Source organism: Orcinus orca, chromosome X, assembly GCF_937001465.1.
Source record: "Orcinus orca chromosome X, mOrcOrc1.1, whole genome shotgun sequence".
Classification (NCBI taxonomy): domain Eukaryota; kingdom Metazoa; phylum Chordata; class Mammalia; order Artiodactyla; family Delphinidae; genus Orcinus; species Orcinus orca.
In genome coordinates this window covers 120,342,911-120,360,371 of record NC_064580.1, presented here as the reverse complement: position 1 = coordinate 120,360,371, position 17,461 = coordinate 120,342,911, and the positions used below count along the sequence as shown (strand labels likewise).

Here is a 17,461-nt window from a genome sequence, read left to right as displayed (position 1 = left end):
TTATTTGACACCTATATAAGTAACTATTGAAGCAGTGAAGCTGAAGGAAGTCTGTTTTCTTTAATAATATACAAATGAATCAAAGTTGATTAACCAAATGTAATACACAATTGTAAGGTCATAATTCTGTCTAGGAACCTGTGTAATCAGTATCTGAACTAATTATGCAAAATTTCCACAAGAATGAAATGTTTCTAGCAAACTAAAGTTTCTCACTCTTTCCAGACTATTCCTTATTAATTAACATAAATCCTTTAAATGATTTAAGATATTGTCACACCTGTTTCTATTCATTAGAGATGGTTACTAAAAATGAAATGTTAATAAATCTGTTTTATTTTGTTGCCTATAGTGCTATCCTTAAGTAGACCTGTGTGAGTTGAGCTACTACATGAATATAAAATTTATATTATAAAGCAACCAAGAAAATGTGACTAGAAACTGTAATACTTCAGCTGAATGCTGATTGCAGCTAATCTCCAGACATGCTCAGCCCTGAGGCATTGTGACTCACCCCTCTTTGGGGATGGGCAGTGAGAATGATGATTTCTGATCCCCAAACCCCATCCAGGAATAATAATTTTTGTTTTTTACTGCTCCTCTGCAAAACTCCATAGATGCCATCAAAATCAAAAAGAAAAATGTGGAGCTTTTAATCACAGAGAGGGTACTGTGCAAAAGAATACCCTGTGACGACTAGGTGTCAATTGTCTGCTGGACCCTTATTGTGCCTCAGTTAACTGCCTAGAAGATTAGTCAGGGTGCCCTTCTGAATTAGAGTGGGAATAGAGCTCTGTAGAAATCTTTTCTTTATGGTAGGAACCCTAGAAAACTTGTTTAGCCTGGACCTCATAAGTTTCTCCACCTCACTATTGTGCTCACAATCTATTCCACATATATTCCACAGTCTAGTCCTCAGCTGTGTAGAGCCACGAGCTTGATTTTATCATGTTACATGAGAGTGCACAAACATGAATGTGTAAATGAAAAACCAGTTTATCTTCAGTGAGCACTATTTGTGATCTACTCAATGGCACCAACCACTTATCTACCTAAGGCTCCTCATCCAAGGACAGTCTGATGTATACCCCAACCTTGAGCAGCTGCTTTGCACTTCCTCCCCCTCAGCCTCAGACAACGTTCATCCTAGCCTAGTGAGGCTCTCTGTGGTTCAGCTCCGGCAGGGAAGGGAAACTGGCTGGACTTCTCAGTGGTCGCCTAACAGTTCAGTGGAAGACTGAACCCTGCAGAATGAGGCGTTCTCCTGGATTTCTGGACCCCAAGGCTTAATGTGTGATTAGCAATATTCTTCTGTCAACCTACTTGGCACACACTCGTACTCAATATATATTTGTGGATGAGAATGGTAGATTCCTCCCATTCGAGAGAGAAAATCTCTACAGTCCTTGTTATGTTTACATAGGGGTTTTGTGGGCGGGGGGTGGGGAGTGGTAATAAAAATGTCTTTTAAATTTCCAAATGTAGACCAGAAATCCTTTCTTATATTAAAAAAACAGCCAAGGAAGTAAAATGTTTGTTAGCATAAAAATTAATCATCATTTCTCGTGAATATCTCTGAAGCTCCAGCATTTTCTTTTTTTTTATTATTTTATTTTATTTTATTTATTTTTGGCTGCATTAGGTCTTCGTTGCTGCTGCGCGGGCTTTCTCTAGTTGTGGCGAGCGGGGGCTACTCTTCGTTGCGGCGCGTGGACTTCCCATTGCGGTGGCTTCTCTTGTCACGGAGCACGGGCTCTAGGCGCGTGGGCTTCAGTAGTTGTGGCGTGCGGGCTCAGGAGTTGTGGCTCACGGGCTCTAGAGTGCAGGCTCAGTAGTTGTGGTGCACAGGCTTAGTTGCTCTGCAGCATGTGGGATCTTCCCGAACCAGGGCTCAAACCCTTGTCCCCTGCATTGGCAGGCGGATTCTTAACCACTGCACCACCAGGGAAGCCCTCCAGCATTTTCTAATGCAAATAAATGTTCTCCAGTTGGCAGCTTTAAAATTGATCGCTTAGTTGTTTTCAAGTCAAATGAATTTTAGCATCTTTTTTCCCCTTTGATTATCATTCCTTTCCTTTCTAAACATTTAGTAAATGAAATCGGTTTACTACTTCTGGGTCGTCCTAAAGAAAATTATTTTTATTAATGTACGTAACAAGGATTCCTTTTAAATACAAAAGTTTCAGTTACACTACTGTTTCATATAACAGGAACTGATTTGTTTTTCCATTATGTATTTTCTTTCCACTCTAGGCCTTTTCTCAAACAACAGAGAATGTATTTTGTATTTGCTCAAATGCTGTCTTCTGTATCCACATGGTTGGCCATAGTTCTTCTAATATTTATCAGCCTTTTCCCTGAGATTCTCCTGATAGTATTAAAGAATGTAAGAAGAAGAAGTGCCAGGGTAAGAACTAAGTTTATATTACCACCTGATTTTTGGAAGGGGCTTCAATATCTGCCGTGAACTAAAAACTTTATTTAGAGAATTGCATTAGTTACAGCATGTTAAACCCCTCCTTACAGGTTCATCACTTAATTTCCTCTTCTGCATAAAAAGTATAGTAAAAAACTTCGTTATCCAATGCAGGTGGTAAGTAGATTCCTTAATAGTGTTCTATGTGACCTTTAGCAATCCATATGGAGTATCTCATATGCTCCATATGGAATTTTAAACAGAAAAAAATGATTTTTTTTTAATTTAACCTAGAATTTTCACACTGGGAATTTCCACACCAACATTCCAGCTTTAACCTTAGAAATTTCCCCATGGGTTGTTTGCAGATTTTTTTTTTTAGTTGATAATCCCAATTTGCCTCTTTCAAACCTTTCCCCTTCCTTTAATTATAGTGCTGCTTAATCTCTGTGTTGCTTCTAGCCCTGTCTGTCCAGCAGTATATTTGAACCAAAGAGAATTCCTTGGATGTGGTTTCTACATCCTTCCCCTCTTGAACACACTTGTAAAAATTCGAGATTGTTTTATGAGTGCGTTTTTATTTTTGCTGCTTATATGGTAAATTTTTTGCGGGAATGAGAAGTTATTACCCTCTGTCAGCCTAATCGCTTGGCCCTGCATTGTCTGATATCTTTTGAGCCTTTCTGAAAAAGCCTTTAAACTGAAAGGGATAGATTAGCCTTGAAAATAAAACTTCTGGCAAATTTTGACCAACATGTTAATTAAATATGTCATATTCCTACCAACACTAGCTCATTTTGCCAAACAAAACCCTGTTTCGATCGTATTGACACCAATTAGATCTTGTAGCCCCTCCAAGGCAATATTTTCAAGAAGTAGACTAAGCTATATCTACCTGATCTATTTCATTAAATTTGCCAACCATTTTAGCCACAAAACTGGCTTGCCTTGATTTTTTTTTTTTCCTATTGATTGATTCCAGTGGCTGGCATCATGCAGAATAGGGAACTAAAATGATTATAGTGGGAAAATCTTCAGTGATTAGATGTATAAGAGAGGAGCTTCAGCCCCACTCAAAAGCAGTAGATTATCAGTGGCATAAGCCACATTGATTCTTGCTATACACGGCCCAATCACTATATAGTTAGGTGGTCAGAACTGGCCTTAACTCCCTGCTTCTGCATGCCTTATGGGTGGAACTGCACACAGTAACGTTAACCTAAGACTGCCTTAATCTCTCTCTAATCCTTCCGGTAGACCCCCCACTAACTCCCTCCAGCCTGGTGTTTAGTCTTAGAATGGAAAAGTGGCATTTACTTGTCTGATTATACCTTTAATACCAGTTGAACAGGGATAAAACAGGTTCCTCCCAGAATGGCTCAAGTGGCAATTTGCATGAAGCCAAACAGAAAATGTCACAGTAAGAAATCTTTTGGTGCCTTGTTGTAATAGAGATTTGTCTAGGAAGGATCTCCTTATTTGGGAGTACACTTTGAGGAGTTCCTCGATGTTTTTCTTATTTGGGGTAATGGAGCTCATGCTAAATAATGGCTCACACGCAGCTTCATGCTGTAAAGATGAGACAAAAATCTCAGAAATCAAAACCTTCAAACATATCATCTTATTCTCTTCCTTAAGCCCTTAAAAAAAAAAATTAGACACTGGCTGGAGGTGACTTTTTTTTTTTGGTACGCGGGCCTCTCACTGTTGTGGCCTCTCCCGTTGCGGAGCACAGGCTCCGGACGCGCAGGCTCAGCGGCCATGGCTCACGGGCCCAGCCGCTCCGCGGCATGTGGGATCTTCCCGGACCGGGGCACGAACCCGTGTCCCCTGCATCGGCAGGTGGACTCTCAACCACTGTGCCACCAGGGAAGCCCTGGAGGTGACTTTTATATAAATTAAATGGCTACTAAATATTTTAAATGTTTTTATATAAGTTAAATGGAGAGATGCTACAAGGTAGTCACAGATAAAGACTTAGAACATTTTCTTTCCGCACAAACAGCAGATTCCAAACTTCTGTTGAACGAAAGCATGGAGTTCTGGGACTGCGGCCCTTTTTACTTAGCAGTGTAGAATGTTTCCAGGGTTTAGCATGAGATTTGTTTGCCATGGATTATGTCCATGATAGGAGGAATTCCAGTGTCTGTACTGTAGCTTGGCATGCTGATATGCTAGAACAACCAGGAGAATTTCCATAATCACCTTCATTCGTTCACTCATTCATTCATTTATTCCTATCGTCATTGAACCAGTGAACATGTGTTGAACCACCTACTGATGAACATCTCTCTTTACATCCAGAGTCTGAAAGGCTAGATGGTTTTTCAGACTCTATGGGATTGTGAGACTTGCAGATGAGACAAAACATTGTGGGCACTCAGCAGCACTGCCTTTTTTTTTTTTTCTTTTTTCTTTTTTCTTTTTTTCCCCTTGTGAGAAAATGCAAGAGCAAAGTAGTGCATATGAATGCATAAAGGCCAACTGAAACATGGCAGCTATGACTACTCTGATAAGTCACATCTGTTTACACAAGGCTCTAGTTGGCCACATCAAAGAGGCAGAGGCCACTTCTAAGATAAAGGAGAAAAGAGTATTTTAATGACCAACAGTCTGGCATCCTGGGTGACTTCCTACTTTGTTCAATATCCCTTGCTAAGACATTGGCCTCATTGTAAAGAAACGCAAAGGACTCTTTTACACCGGGTCAGCCTCCTACCTGACTGAATCCCTAATGGGGATTAGCTCGCGTGTGTCCCGAGCTAGAGGTAGAAGCTCCCCCTGACTTCATCCAGTAAGCTAGGGATCCTTCGCATGTAGAGCCAGAAATGCCTGTGGTAAGTAGACTGCCAGTGCTATCCTCCTGTGAGTCTAGGCGGCTGCTTTAAGAAGGGGACTCAGCAGTGGATAGAGAAAATGTCTACGGCATTTGAGAAAGAAGCTAAACCATTTACATCCAACAATTATAGAAGCAGCCTTCTGTTGAATTCTATTCAGTTCAGCACACATTGCCCGAGGGTCGACTGTAAGCTAGCTGCTGTACTAGGTGTTAATCATTCAGAGGAGAAGCAGACGTAGCTCCCTCTCACAAGGAGCTCTCACTCTAGTTGAGTTATAGAGGGGACTTATTTGGAACACTTCTGTAAGCAGGTATAAACAGAACAGTAGATTCAATACTATGGCTTGTTGTAACACAGCTGGGCTATTTCAAGGTCCAAGTCACTACCTGCAGAAGCCTCCACCACAGCTGCGTTCTGTCATGATATTAGCATTAGAAAGAATTCTCTCTTCGAAAATAGGTTCCCCCACTCATTTAACTCAGGGGTAAATATTTTCACACCCTTATTTTCAGCAGTGTAGTTAATTCTTGAGCTAAAGTCCCATCATTAAGGATCATAGGACTTTTCTTTAGCTTATGAACTGACAAAGCCTCATTGCCATGCTGCTGACAAGCGTATGATGAAACTATCATGGAGCACTGAACAGTGGTACAGCAGATAACACTTTAAAGGAAATTTAAAGTTTAGGATTTTGGTATTCCAAAAAGCTGTGTCCCCTCTTAAGCACATTTCTTGGGCTGTCTCTTAATCAGTGAAATACACCTGGACCTTCTGGCCAACTGGTAAATACCAGTTCCCATTTCCAGCAGAGGAATTTTCCACATATCTTTACGTAAAGTTTTCCCGTGTAAACCACCATGATCTAAAGGAGGCTTGACTTTGCCTAGTAGACATGGAAACACTATAATCTAATGAGAATGGACCCAGCAACATGGCCATACCTTGCATGTGAGGTCTGCACAAACAAGAGGAAACATTCCATTACGCAGGGAGCTCTTTCAGAGTGGAAGACAGGAAAAGGAAGAATGTCAGGTGTCTGAGCAAAATTCCCAGAGAAAGCACTTTGGAGAATACAATTTATCCTTATAATAACAATGGTGACAATGATGATTACTGTTGCAATCCTGACAGTGTCACATAGAACCAAGAGTTCTAAGGGTAACAGTCCTGTCATCTAAATTAGACAAATATAAAGTTGAATCCTAACATCGTGGCTGTTGAGGTGGACCTTTATGCATTGGCCTCTGACAAACTGCTACTTGAGCCAGAGTCAAAGCTCTCTAGATGACTGCAAAGGAATGTGGAAATTTCATACTGTTTTAATTATCTCCCATCCTTCTCACCCTCCCCCAACCAGTTGCTAGCTGTACCAGTTTTTTTATTGCTTTAATCTTTCCATGCTCTCTGCTGCCTTCTGTACTTTCATATATTTCTTTTGTTTTCCTTTATAAAGTAACCTATTAACCCCTAAAATGTCTACTTCTTAGAAATACTTTTATCTCTGACCGTTGGGAACAAGGTTTTGAGCACACCAAAATGTGTTTCAGTTACAGTCTTAAATAGATGGGCTTGTATTTTAAACACAGGGTGGGTGATTTGGTATCATGTTAATCTTGTTGCAAGGTTTTTGCCCACAAAATAGAAGACAGAGCAATTTAAAATTTTTTTCTCAGAAACGAAATATTTATTTCTCTAGCTTTATCAATTGGTAATTTGCATGTTACCAACATGTCACCAACTGTATTTAAGGTAAAATGTTAACAGGAAAAAATGTAGTTATGTTAAAATATATATGAATAAATAAAAATATTTGCCTTTAGAAGTATAAATGTTTATTAGACTCTGTTAGATATATGTGTTACTTTAGCTGGTTTCTTTTTGTAAGCGTATTTCCATTAGCTGCTAAGGAGATAATATGGGTAATCTTGATTAGCAGAATCATTAAGCTCATCCGCATAGTTGACCACTCATCTTCTGTTTTGCTTGAGCAATACCAAAACCAAGTCTATAAATTAGCCTATAGCTTCAGGCACAGAATAAGAAAAAATAAAACTAGCCTCTTAGGTTTTCTGATTAAACTGTAAGTTATCGATTTTTACTTTTTCTAAGTGTTTTAAAGGAAAAATTCATAGCTCTTCAGCCAACGCTTTTAAAGAGTCTCTATAGGAGAAAAGGGGGAAACTGATCAAATTATGTTAGAATAAAGGAAGTTAAAGATGGGTTCAGAGGTAAACGGCACTGAAGTGTGGTTTCGCCAACAGTTTTTCCATTATGTTAGTTTTGATTAGGTTTTTAACCTGGAACTGCCCAAGGGCAGTCAGTCCCTTCATATTCCATCTATGCAATTGGATAGGGGAGACAGTTACTTCAGTATAGACTGGTGATGGACCCTCAGCCTAGCTCTCTGACCAGTGGATTTTGAACAGTGTAAGCTACTGAGTTAATGATTAGAGATGAGCTTTATTTCAATGAGAAACATATTTTTAAATTACTTTATTCAAAATAGTCAATTTTCCCATTAAGAAAAAAAAATTTTAATTGCTATACAGAGAAATAGTAGTTTGCTCATATAATAGACTATTCCTAACTCTAGCTCTACTTTTACTTCAGAAAGTAACGTCTTCAAAACTAACGTCATTTCAACTTCGAATTCTCAAGGTTTCTTTTTAAATGTCTTACATTTCAGAGAATATTTACTTTTTTTTTTCTTTTTGGTTTCTGCATTTCTCTTTTTTCTACTGCAATTTTCCACCTTTTGTGCAATTGTGAACAAGGTTACGAAACGCCTCCCTTCCTCAGGAACATCTACTATCTTCATGCTTTCTCAAACTTCCAGCAATCACAGTTTCTCTTGGAGTGAATAAGGTGATTTCCTTTCTTAATGTACCAACTTGCTTGCATTCTCATTTGCTTGACATCATTTTCTGATTCTTTATGAAAAATTCTCATGACTCATCTTTACATCTTCTATTGATACTTAAGAATATTTTGTCATTTTCCTTTAATCATTTGTTCACCTTCTCAAATTGTCACACTGGAGAGAAAGTGATTTTCAAAAACTTGGACTGTAGGTCTGTAGTCCCATTGGTTCCTGGTGGCAGTAGAAGCCACAGTGTGTTACAGCTAGTCTGTTCACTAAGACAGGAATGTTTTGCACAAATTTCTCTTTGTTCAGTACACTCACAGTACTGGCACAACTCTCAGAGGTGTTCACCAAAAGGATGGTAAGGTTTACTAATCGAACCATATTGACTTCATCAACCGCATAACTTAACCAGTGTCATTTCAAAAACCCAAGTTTGCCACGTACTACTAATGTCTGTATTCTTCTACCATGAAAACAATTCAACTGGAGTTGGAGACTTTCTTAGGTCTTTAAATGTATTCATTTAAATGTTACGCATTTGCTGTAGTGTAATCATTTGTACTTTTGGCCAGAGGAGTAGTCTGTAGGAAATTATTTTTTTCTTCCTACATTTTTATCACCAGGTGGGTTAACCAATCTTCAAATGCTTTAAGTATCTTTACCTCACTATTACAGAGAAATCTGAGCTGTAAAAAGGCATCTGACTCATTATCCACCAGACCTTCAGTCAGACCTCTTCTTTTACGAACATTCTCAGACGAATCTAATATATTGTAACAGGTACCTAGTGTTAAACAAGCGGGCTGGCTTTAAAGAAACAGATTAACAGCATTATAAAGAAAAAATGAAAATATCACTCTCTAAATTTTCTCTGCTGTTGGTGTGGTGAACTTTATACTATTCTTTGCAAAAATATAAAGATGCATTACTTGGAATATGGAGGAATACATATTTTAAATTTGCTAAGCCCCCAAATAAAATTTTAGGCATTTTCCAGAACTGAAGGGCAATACAGTATATTTAATTTATAAGGGGCATGTTGTCATGGCATCACGTGAAAATGCTTGTTAATACTGATTAGGAAATATAATTTTGATTTTAAAAGATGATTTGGAAAAATTGAAAATAAATATTCCAAAATTGCATCTGTATAATATCAAGTCAGTTTTAGCACTGCATGTTCTTTTGGGAATTATGTGAAAATAATTCAATGTGTTTGTACTTCCATGTGCTGTGTCTGTGTTTCCAGGTATATATTTAATGTCCTTGTAAATGTCTGATCCCCAAGTATATGTTAATGAACCAATCTGCTGTAATCACTTTTTGTAGTGTCAAGTTTTATTCAAGCTAAATGTTTCAACTTTCAGAGGTAAAACCTTTCCTAGCCATTCAGGGGGATGCTAGCCTAATCATATAGAATGCTTCATAATTTTTCCAAAAGTGAATAAATTAATTTTATAACATTGTTTCATTTACCCCCCCAAAAAAAAGATTTGGAAGGAATTGATATGCCATGGGAGGAATCCTTGAACTCAGAATGACTCCTCTACGTGTACTCTGTTTCCCACTGCAGGGGCCTCTGTCACCCTAGACCTTTAAAGGTCGTTTATCCATCCATGGGAATGTAGAATAATTCATGAATGAGGTTTACAAGCTTGTCAGCTTGGAAACAACTCTATATGGCTTAGGGCAGGGCTGTCTTTCATGCCCACATAAAAATTAATGATCATCATGAATGACAGTTGCAGGTCAGTTTGCTGTGATGCTAACAATTGTGAGTCCACCTCATAGGCCCATTTTTTCATCATCTGTCAACTTCCCTACCCTCCAGCAAAGAATAAAAATTGAGCTAATGGATTGAATCCATCGGTTCTTCTATCTCCTACTGTTCATCACAGTCTGCATCTGCAGTGTTATTTTGGAAGCCAATTCATTTTGTCTCAGTCTACATACATCCTTTTACCCATTTGGAGTGACTCACCTGCTTATGTTGTCCCTCAGTGATGAATCTGCTTCCCAGTAGCCTTCAAAGTCTTTGACTATTTTGTTCCAGATAGCCTTGTCCTAAGCTGTGTGATGCATTTTAGCTATACTGTTTGCAGTGAATTTTGTATCCCCCTGGATTGCTTGCCTTAGCTTGGTCTGTGGTTTGGGAGACTAGGCTGGGTAGCAGACACTGCTACTGCTTTTGGTCTCTCCAGGGCCTTAACTCCTACAATGCCTAACACAACTGAGGAAATTTTTTTCAAAAAACGATTGTTTTATTTTTAATGTAGTTATTTCTTCTAGGAATATATTTTCATGTGACATTATTTCTTCTCCAAGGAAAATATTTGGCAATTAGTTTAGCCACCGAGTTTGTCCCTTGGTTGATAAGGGAACTGCCTGACTCCTTTTATAAGTTCTCGATGTGAATGGCAACCTTATTTTGGTTAGGGTCACCCTGACCCTGCTACCTGGAGAAATAATATGAGAAAATGGAACATCAAAAGGAATGGAAGGTATTCTAAAGAACTTCTAGTCCAAGTATGGCAAGGAAGGTGCACCTAAAGGGGGAGAAAATAGTACACCCCTTAAGGCCCTCCACTACTCAGGTTTTAAAAAGTTGGATTTTTGAGTGGAGAATCAAGGGTCAGGTTGACTCCCTTGACGTAGGACTTCCACTTCTCCACATAGCTGATTTATACTCACTGATCAGTTGCCCTATCATGCCCCATCCTGATCATAGCATGTGATAGTGTTTAGAGGACAAAGAAGAATCTACAGATTTCTTAGGGAGATTTCTGTGGTTTCTTTTCTAAAAAGATGATGAATAAGAAAAACAGGAGTCAGTTGACTCATAGATACATGATCTACCAAAAAGAAAATTAACTTCAATATTATAGAGAGGAAACATGTTTCTTTAAGTAAAGGAAAAGTACTTTCATAACAGTCTTTCAAAACAATGTATCTTCAGACTTTGTCATAATTAACAACCAAAAAACAGTTGATGCATTCATTCAACATGTCCTGAGCATCTGCTGTGCGCCAGACACTGGGCTAGGTGCTAGAGATAGAAAGTTAAATAAAATGTCCCTGTTTTCATGTCCCTTCTGTCCCTCACAGACTAGAAGGGATCTTAGTGAGCTAAGCCTCTGCTGTCCTAGTGGTAAAAGTTCTTAAAAGAACCCTGGAGCAATCCAAAAGCAAAAAGCAAGTCTGAATCTATTCAGCTGACAAATGAATAAAGGATTCAAAATTGGTTATTGTGTCACTTTTTCTTTCCCTGCATGTGAATAAAACTTGGCAGCTTTGTTAAAACAATTGTTTTATTCTCATAACAAAATTTACTACTTGATTTATTTTTGAAAATGCTGAACAGGTGGTTTTACATTATTATTAAGATAAAACTTTTAACTCTGTGTATTTTGAATCTTTCAGAATCCGAATCTTGAACTGCCTATGTTATTGTCCTACAAGCATATTGACAGTGGTTACAGCTAAAAGAAAGCATGAAGAAGCAACTACAAAAAGTTATCATCTCAGGATACTTGATATGCAACAAACTAAACCACTATCTTATGTCTAAGGTTCAGAGGAAATGTCCACTAAGATACCAAATGACTCTCTTAAGCATTTACAGTTATTGTAAGTAGCCGTTGTGGCCAAAGCTCTAAGTTATGAATTATATGAAGGTTGAAAGCAAGAATATTTAGAATTTCTGGCTTTAGATAGAATAAAATAACTACCAAATGGGTGCTCTTTTAACCCATGAACTCTGAATGGATTTAAATACAATAGTATAAAGTAGAAGTCATGCAATGGGAATGAATAGATTTTGCTAATATTACTTTTTTTGCCTGGCAGAAGAAATAGGCAATTTAGATCACATTTCTTGTTCCTGCTGAATGATAATGTTAAATTATTTTTTTCAACATGTGAAAGGAATACTTGAAAATATAAGAGGACTAAATCAGTGCATCAGATAGTAGTTAATCCTTTCTGTTCACCCACATGCTAATTTTGTCTTGATAGAATATCCTTGCCAAAAAATAACTTGAAAGGTGGAAAGAATGTTAACCCTGGGTATTTTTGCAAAAATCAAAAGAAATTATTTATTTTTGTTCTTCTGGATTACACTTAATGAGTGTAAGGCTACTAGATTTGAAAAGAAAGCATTTCCAATCAGGAGCTCCTCAAAATAGTTAAGATATAATAGATTTTTCCAATATTAGTTTTACTGGGATCTGAGGCAAGATGGGCAGAACCACAGTTACATAAAAATAAAGGCCATTCTGAACATCAGTCTTTTATCATTTTTTTGTGGAGAGGAAGGAAGAATAGCTTAATTTCAAACTGTTAATGGTTTTTATTTGAAAGAGGTTGCATCTGTGCATATATGCAGCACTTTTTTTTTTTTTAACTTGCCGATTTGGGAGGAGGAAGGGTCCCTGGCACAACTCTGAACATGAATGTTGTCTCTCTCAGCAAACTTGGCTAGAGTAATGGTCTAACTCTAAACCACGAGATTCACCTTGGTAAAGTCCTTGACTTACTGGACTAGAGGGAGGTTTTAACCTCCTAAGGAGCTCACCTAAAACATATAAATGTGGTGTGTCTTTATTAAATGTTAAAATTAAACACACGCTTTTTTTGGGTATAAGTGACTACATTTGACTACTAGATTGAAATGGTCTTTTAAAAGGTATTTTCTTACCAGTTTCCATTCTTGGTTGTCTTCCTGGCATGCCTGTACTATTAGTGTTTCTATTGTACCTTGATTTGGAGAAGTAAGTATTAGATTCAATCTATACCAGTGTATTTATAAAGTCCATATGGCACATTTGATTCTTCCATTTATATTTTGTGTTAATGTTTAGGTGTAATTTTTCTTAAATTTTAGAAAGGACATAATTTCAGTTGTCAGAAACCATTCCATCATTACTGACCCTTTTTCATTATTTCATTTGTTCTCATATATCAGTATTATTTTTGAGTATTTTGTTAGGTGGCGTCACACCTTCCTAAGTGTGCTGTGTTCTAGTAGCCTAGTATTTGGGGCAGTCTGCTGAAAACCAAGTCAATATATTCTTTACCTATTCCAAAGAGCTAAAAAATCAGACCCAGGAAAGTTTTCGATGTTTTGTTGTTGTTCTTGTTTTTATAGTTGTTGCTGTATTGTTATTGTTGTTTTACATAAGAATTATAAGGACTGTGAATACAAAGAGCCGACCTTAATTAGAGAGGCTTGTTTAATGCAGACCATGGAGATTTGACATGATCAGAATATCTAGGGTAGTGGAAATATAACTGGTGGCATGTGAAATTCCTTGCATCCTGGAAGAAAGACAAGGGGGATTTAGAGTTGTGTCTAATAAGCTACACATTACACTGCAGCTCAGATTCATGATGGCAGTGATGTGTAATATCATGGCCTAGATCCTTGAGAGGGACCTGACTTTATTTTTTGAAAGATATTTTATTAGTGAGCAAAACAATTGGTTAGCGTGGGGTTAGCAGATGGAATAACTTGAAGTAAGCCATCCAGTATTCCTATCACTACAATCTAACCACCTTATTTTGTGTCAGAGAAAGGGGTAAAATGTAATAATAGGATCATATACCCATCATTTGAATAATTTCGAACTACAAAACGTCCTTGTAGTTTTCACAGCTGTCCTCCACTGTTTGAGGATGTTACCTACGAAACTGAAAACATAAATTCCATATCTACCACATTTACACCAGCAACAGTATAAAATACAAGCCTAAATTTGCAAAATCCATAATAATTTAGTGATGGAATTTTTTTAATAACATGCAGTATATAAATGTAGATTTTATGCAAGTGTTGACAAAATCATTTTTCAGCTTGCAAAATGGGACTGCAATATTACATTTTTCACTTCAGCAATTTTTTACATCGTTTTTGCTTTCTATAATGAATGTGAATGCCATCTTTTACGAATGCAACTTGCCTTTTTCATTACAGAAATTTTGTTTGATGTAATCAATAAACTTTGGTATGATATGATTGATATTTTTAGCCTCTTTTTTGGGAAGGTCTGTCTGACGTAAAAGTAATATGGAAGCAATTTGGTGATGGGCAATACGTTTCTAATTTCCTCTTTGCCTGTACAATTCACAAATGACTGACCATTTCTGCATACGTTCAACTAGCACTTGAGGGCAATACCTAATTTGGGGAGTTTCCGATATTTGTGGGAGTTTTGAATAAGGCTGTATCTGGTTGCTGCATACGTAAAAGTCCAGCCAAATCAGCAAATACGTATTGAAAGTCTGCTGTGTGCTTGGCAGTGCTCACTCATTGGAGGTTGTACGATATATGGTCCCTGTCTGCATCCCATTGAAATCATTTGATTCTTAAGTGCCCAGAGATACAGAGATTTTACAGTAGTGTGTGTTTACGCCAAAGGTGTGTGTGTTTACACCAAAGGTGTGTGCGTACACCTTTCTGTCCCTTGCTCCCCTTCCCCTACACCTCTCTCCCCCTCTCCCCATCCCCCTTCCTTCCCTGTGTCGTTGCTCAGCCTGCATCTAAGGCCTTGTGAAAGTCCTTTTCCTTGAAAAACCCTGCCCTCCTTGACTTCTAAGAAACTAAAGTCTCCACTGTAGCTGGTTTCATTACGTTTTTACACTTCAGTCTCTATATTTTTGTAGTCTTTTAATCCTGTTAGTCTTTGACCTACATTTAGAGCATTTCCTCTTTTTTTGTTGTTGTAAAGTGGGAAATGTGCTATATTTGGAGGTAAGACCTGAGTTAAGTTTCAGCTTTGCCACTTGGAGCCATTCCCCTCTCAATCCTCTTCTCGCCTATAAAATGGTGTCTTGGGGGTGAAGGGTGATCAAATGAGGTAAAATATCATAATTGCTTTGTAAAATGTCATTTGCTAGTCAGCTGAATGCATTGCTATTTTTCTGTTAAGGGGTTTTGTTGTTGCTTTGACATTTTCAATGAATAGTTGTCATTTACCAAATTTTCATAGATATGTCTTAGATTCTTTCTACCTTCTTGGAATTAGTCTGTTCAGGTTTCCTTCCCTTCCCCCATCCAGCCTATTAAGACGCTGCCTCACTGTGGAGTCTGCCCAGGATTGGCCAATAAAGTAAGTATTGTGAGGGGCTGAGTGGTTTGGCCCCTTCAACAAGAAGCACATGCAAAGGTTAGGGGCTGAGGTTATCACTATGGTTATTCAGTGAATGTGTCCGCAGCTGAAGTGCTGGATGCATACTAATGAAGCTTGAAAGCCTGAGTTCTGGGAATAGTTGTCAGGAAAATGGGGGGCTTAATTATTTCACAACATTTTTTAATTAATTTGACACGTATTTCCCAGCAACTGACGGGTAAGGAAATGTGGCCTCAGTTCCTAGTACGTGGACCTATTGTGGACCAAGCAAGTCCTCATCTCATGGGCTTAGGAGCAAGTGCTATGAGCAGGCCTCTGGCTGAAAGAACAGTGCACCTCTTGGTGGAGCAGAATGCCTGCTAGCCAAAGGTCTTTGGCCCTGGCTCTTTGGGTGGAGAGGGGCAATGGATGTTCATAGCTAAAATGCCTGCTGCTTCTTTGATCTCTTCATCAATTTGTTAGGATATATTTCCTACTAGTAAAGCCACTAAAATCCCAACTCCTCATATAAGCTAACACTTAGATAGCATTTACTATGTGCCAGGCACTGTTCCAATAACTTTACATATATTCGCTCCTTTAATAATCCCGACAACCCTATGAAATAGGTATTAACGTTTCTCCATCTGACAGATAAGGAAACTGAGTCACCAGCCAAGGTCACACAGTCTGGTAGAACCAGAATTTAAACCCAGTTCTTCTATGGTCCAGGCACTTAACCAGGACACTGCATTTCCATCATTATATCACCTTTGATGGCCTGAATAAATAATCACAACATTAATGCAAAATGTTAATGTCAGCTATGAGACAGCATCAGACAGATCCAAACTGAGGGATATTCTACACTTTAACTGGCTTGTAATCTTCAAAATTATTAACATGATTAAAGATGAAGACCCAGAAACTCCCAGATCAAGGAAATCAAGATGACATAACAAGTGCAGCGTATGGTCCTCAGTTGGATCCTGGACCAGAAATTGGACATTAGTGGAGTAATTGATGAAGTTTGACTGTGGTATATAGGTTATATCAATGTTAATTTCCTGATTTTTGAAATTGTGCTGTGATGATATTTGGGGGGATCTGAGTGGAGAGTATATGGGAATTCTTTGTACTGTTTTTGCAACTTAAGTCTGAAATTATTTCAAAATTATAATTTGAAAAGTAAAGCTAAAACATAATGAAGCATACAAATATTAATGGGAGAGGGCATTAAATTGAGCTGACTATAGAAGACTAAAATATAATTTATTAACAAATATCTGCATAGCACTTTACAGAATGCTTTTGCATACCTCATTTAATCTTCACAACAGCTCTATGTAGAGATCATTAAATTCCAGATTCTTTTTTTTTTTGCGGTACGCGGGCCTCTCACTGCTGTGGCCTCTCCCGTTGCAGAGCACAGGCTCAGGACGCGCAGGCTCAGCGGCCATGGCTCACGGGCCGAGCCGCTCCACGGCATGCGGGATCCTCCCGGACCAGGGCGTGAACCCGTGTCCCCTGCATCGGCAGGCGGACTCTCAACCACTGCGCCACCAGGGAAGCCCTCCAGATTCTTAAAGATAAAGAAACTGGGGCTCAGGACTTCCCTGGCAGTCCAGTGGTTAAGACTCTGCGCTTTCACTGCAGGGGGCATGGGTTCCATCCCTGGTCAGAGAACTAAGATCCCACATGCCACGCAGCCAAAAAAACTAAACGAACAAAAAAAGAGAAAAAGAAACTGGGGCTTAGATAAGTTAATTATCTTGTCCCTGGTCCCTCAGGACTGAACCTAGGTCTGATCCACATGTTTCCCCCTACACTGCACTGCGGTTTGTCTAGGATTCCTAAAGCATGTCCTGCTGGAGTCTACAATCATTTAAAAGAAAATCTTTCTGCAGTCATTTTTCCTGTAGGTTCATCTGGATACGTCGGTCTACCCCAGGTCAAACCATGAATGAGACTCATGCCAATGCCCTTAAGGTTGAGGTGGGTTCCCTCAGAATGCCCTAGGCCCAGGTTTTCCCTTCCATCTAATTTGATGTTGAACTAGGTTTCCCTCATGTTTTTCAGGTGGTTCCCGAGGCAAGTTTTATCCTCCTAAACCAGCTTCCCCCCATCTGAGTGAGAACACAAATAAGCTCCTTCAATTGAATAACGAGGCGTCAGGCTAGCCACCTGGTGTCTAAAATATGTACATCGCTTAAAGTAAGAATGTGGGAATGTT

At 38.6% G+C, this 17,461-nt stretch overlaps 1 protein-coding gene across 10 annotated transcripts in view; it reads left to right on the top strand.

Moving 5' to 3' along the window:
• The window catches only part of ATP11C (ATPase phospholipid transporting 11C), a 173,895-nt gene extending 161,489 nt beyond the window's left edge, over positions 1-12,406 (top strand). For 2 of the 10 annotated variants that reach the window (XM_049704397.1, XM_033403637.2), the window contains 3 exons: positions 2,254-2,407; positions 8,798-8,902; positions 11,543-12,406. In XM_049704397.1, coding sequence (XP_049560354.1) covers positions 2,254-2,407; positions 8,798-8,899 — 256 coding nt within the window. In that variant the 3' untranslated portion in view covers positions 8,900-8,902; positions 11,543-12,406. The other 8 variants (XR_007474695.1, XM_033403638.2, XM_033403640.2 and 5 more) reach the window with 8 other exon arrangements.
• Positions 12,407-17,461: the final 5,055 nt, after the last annotated feature.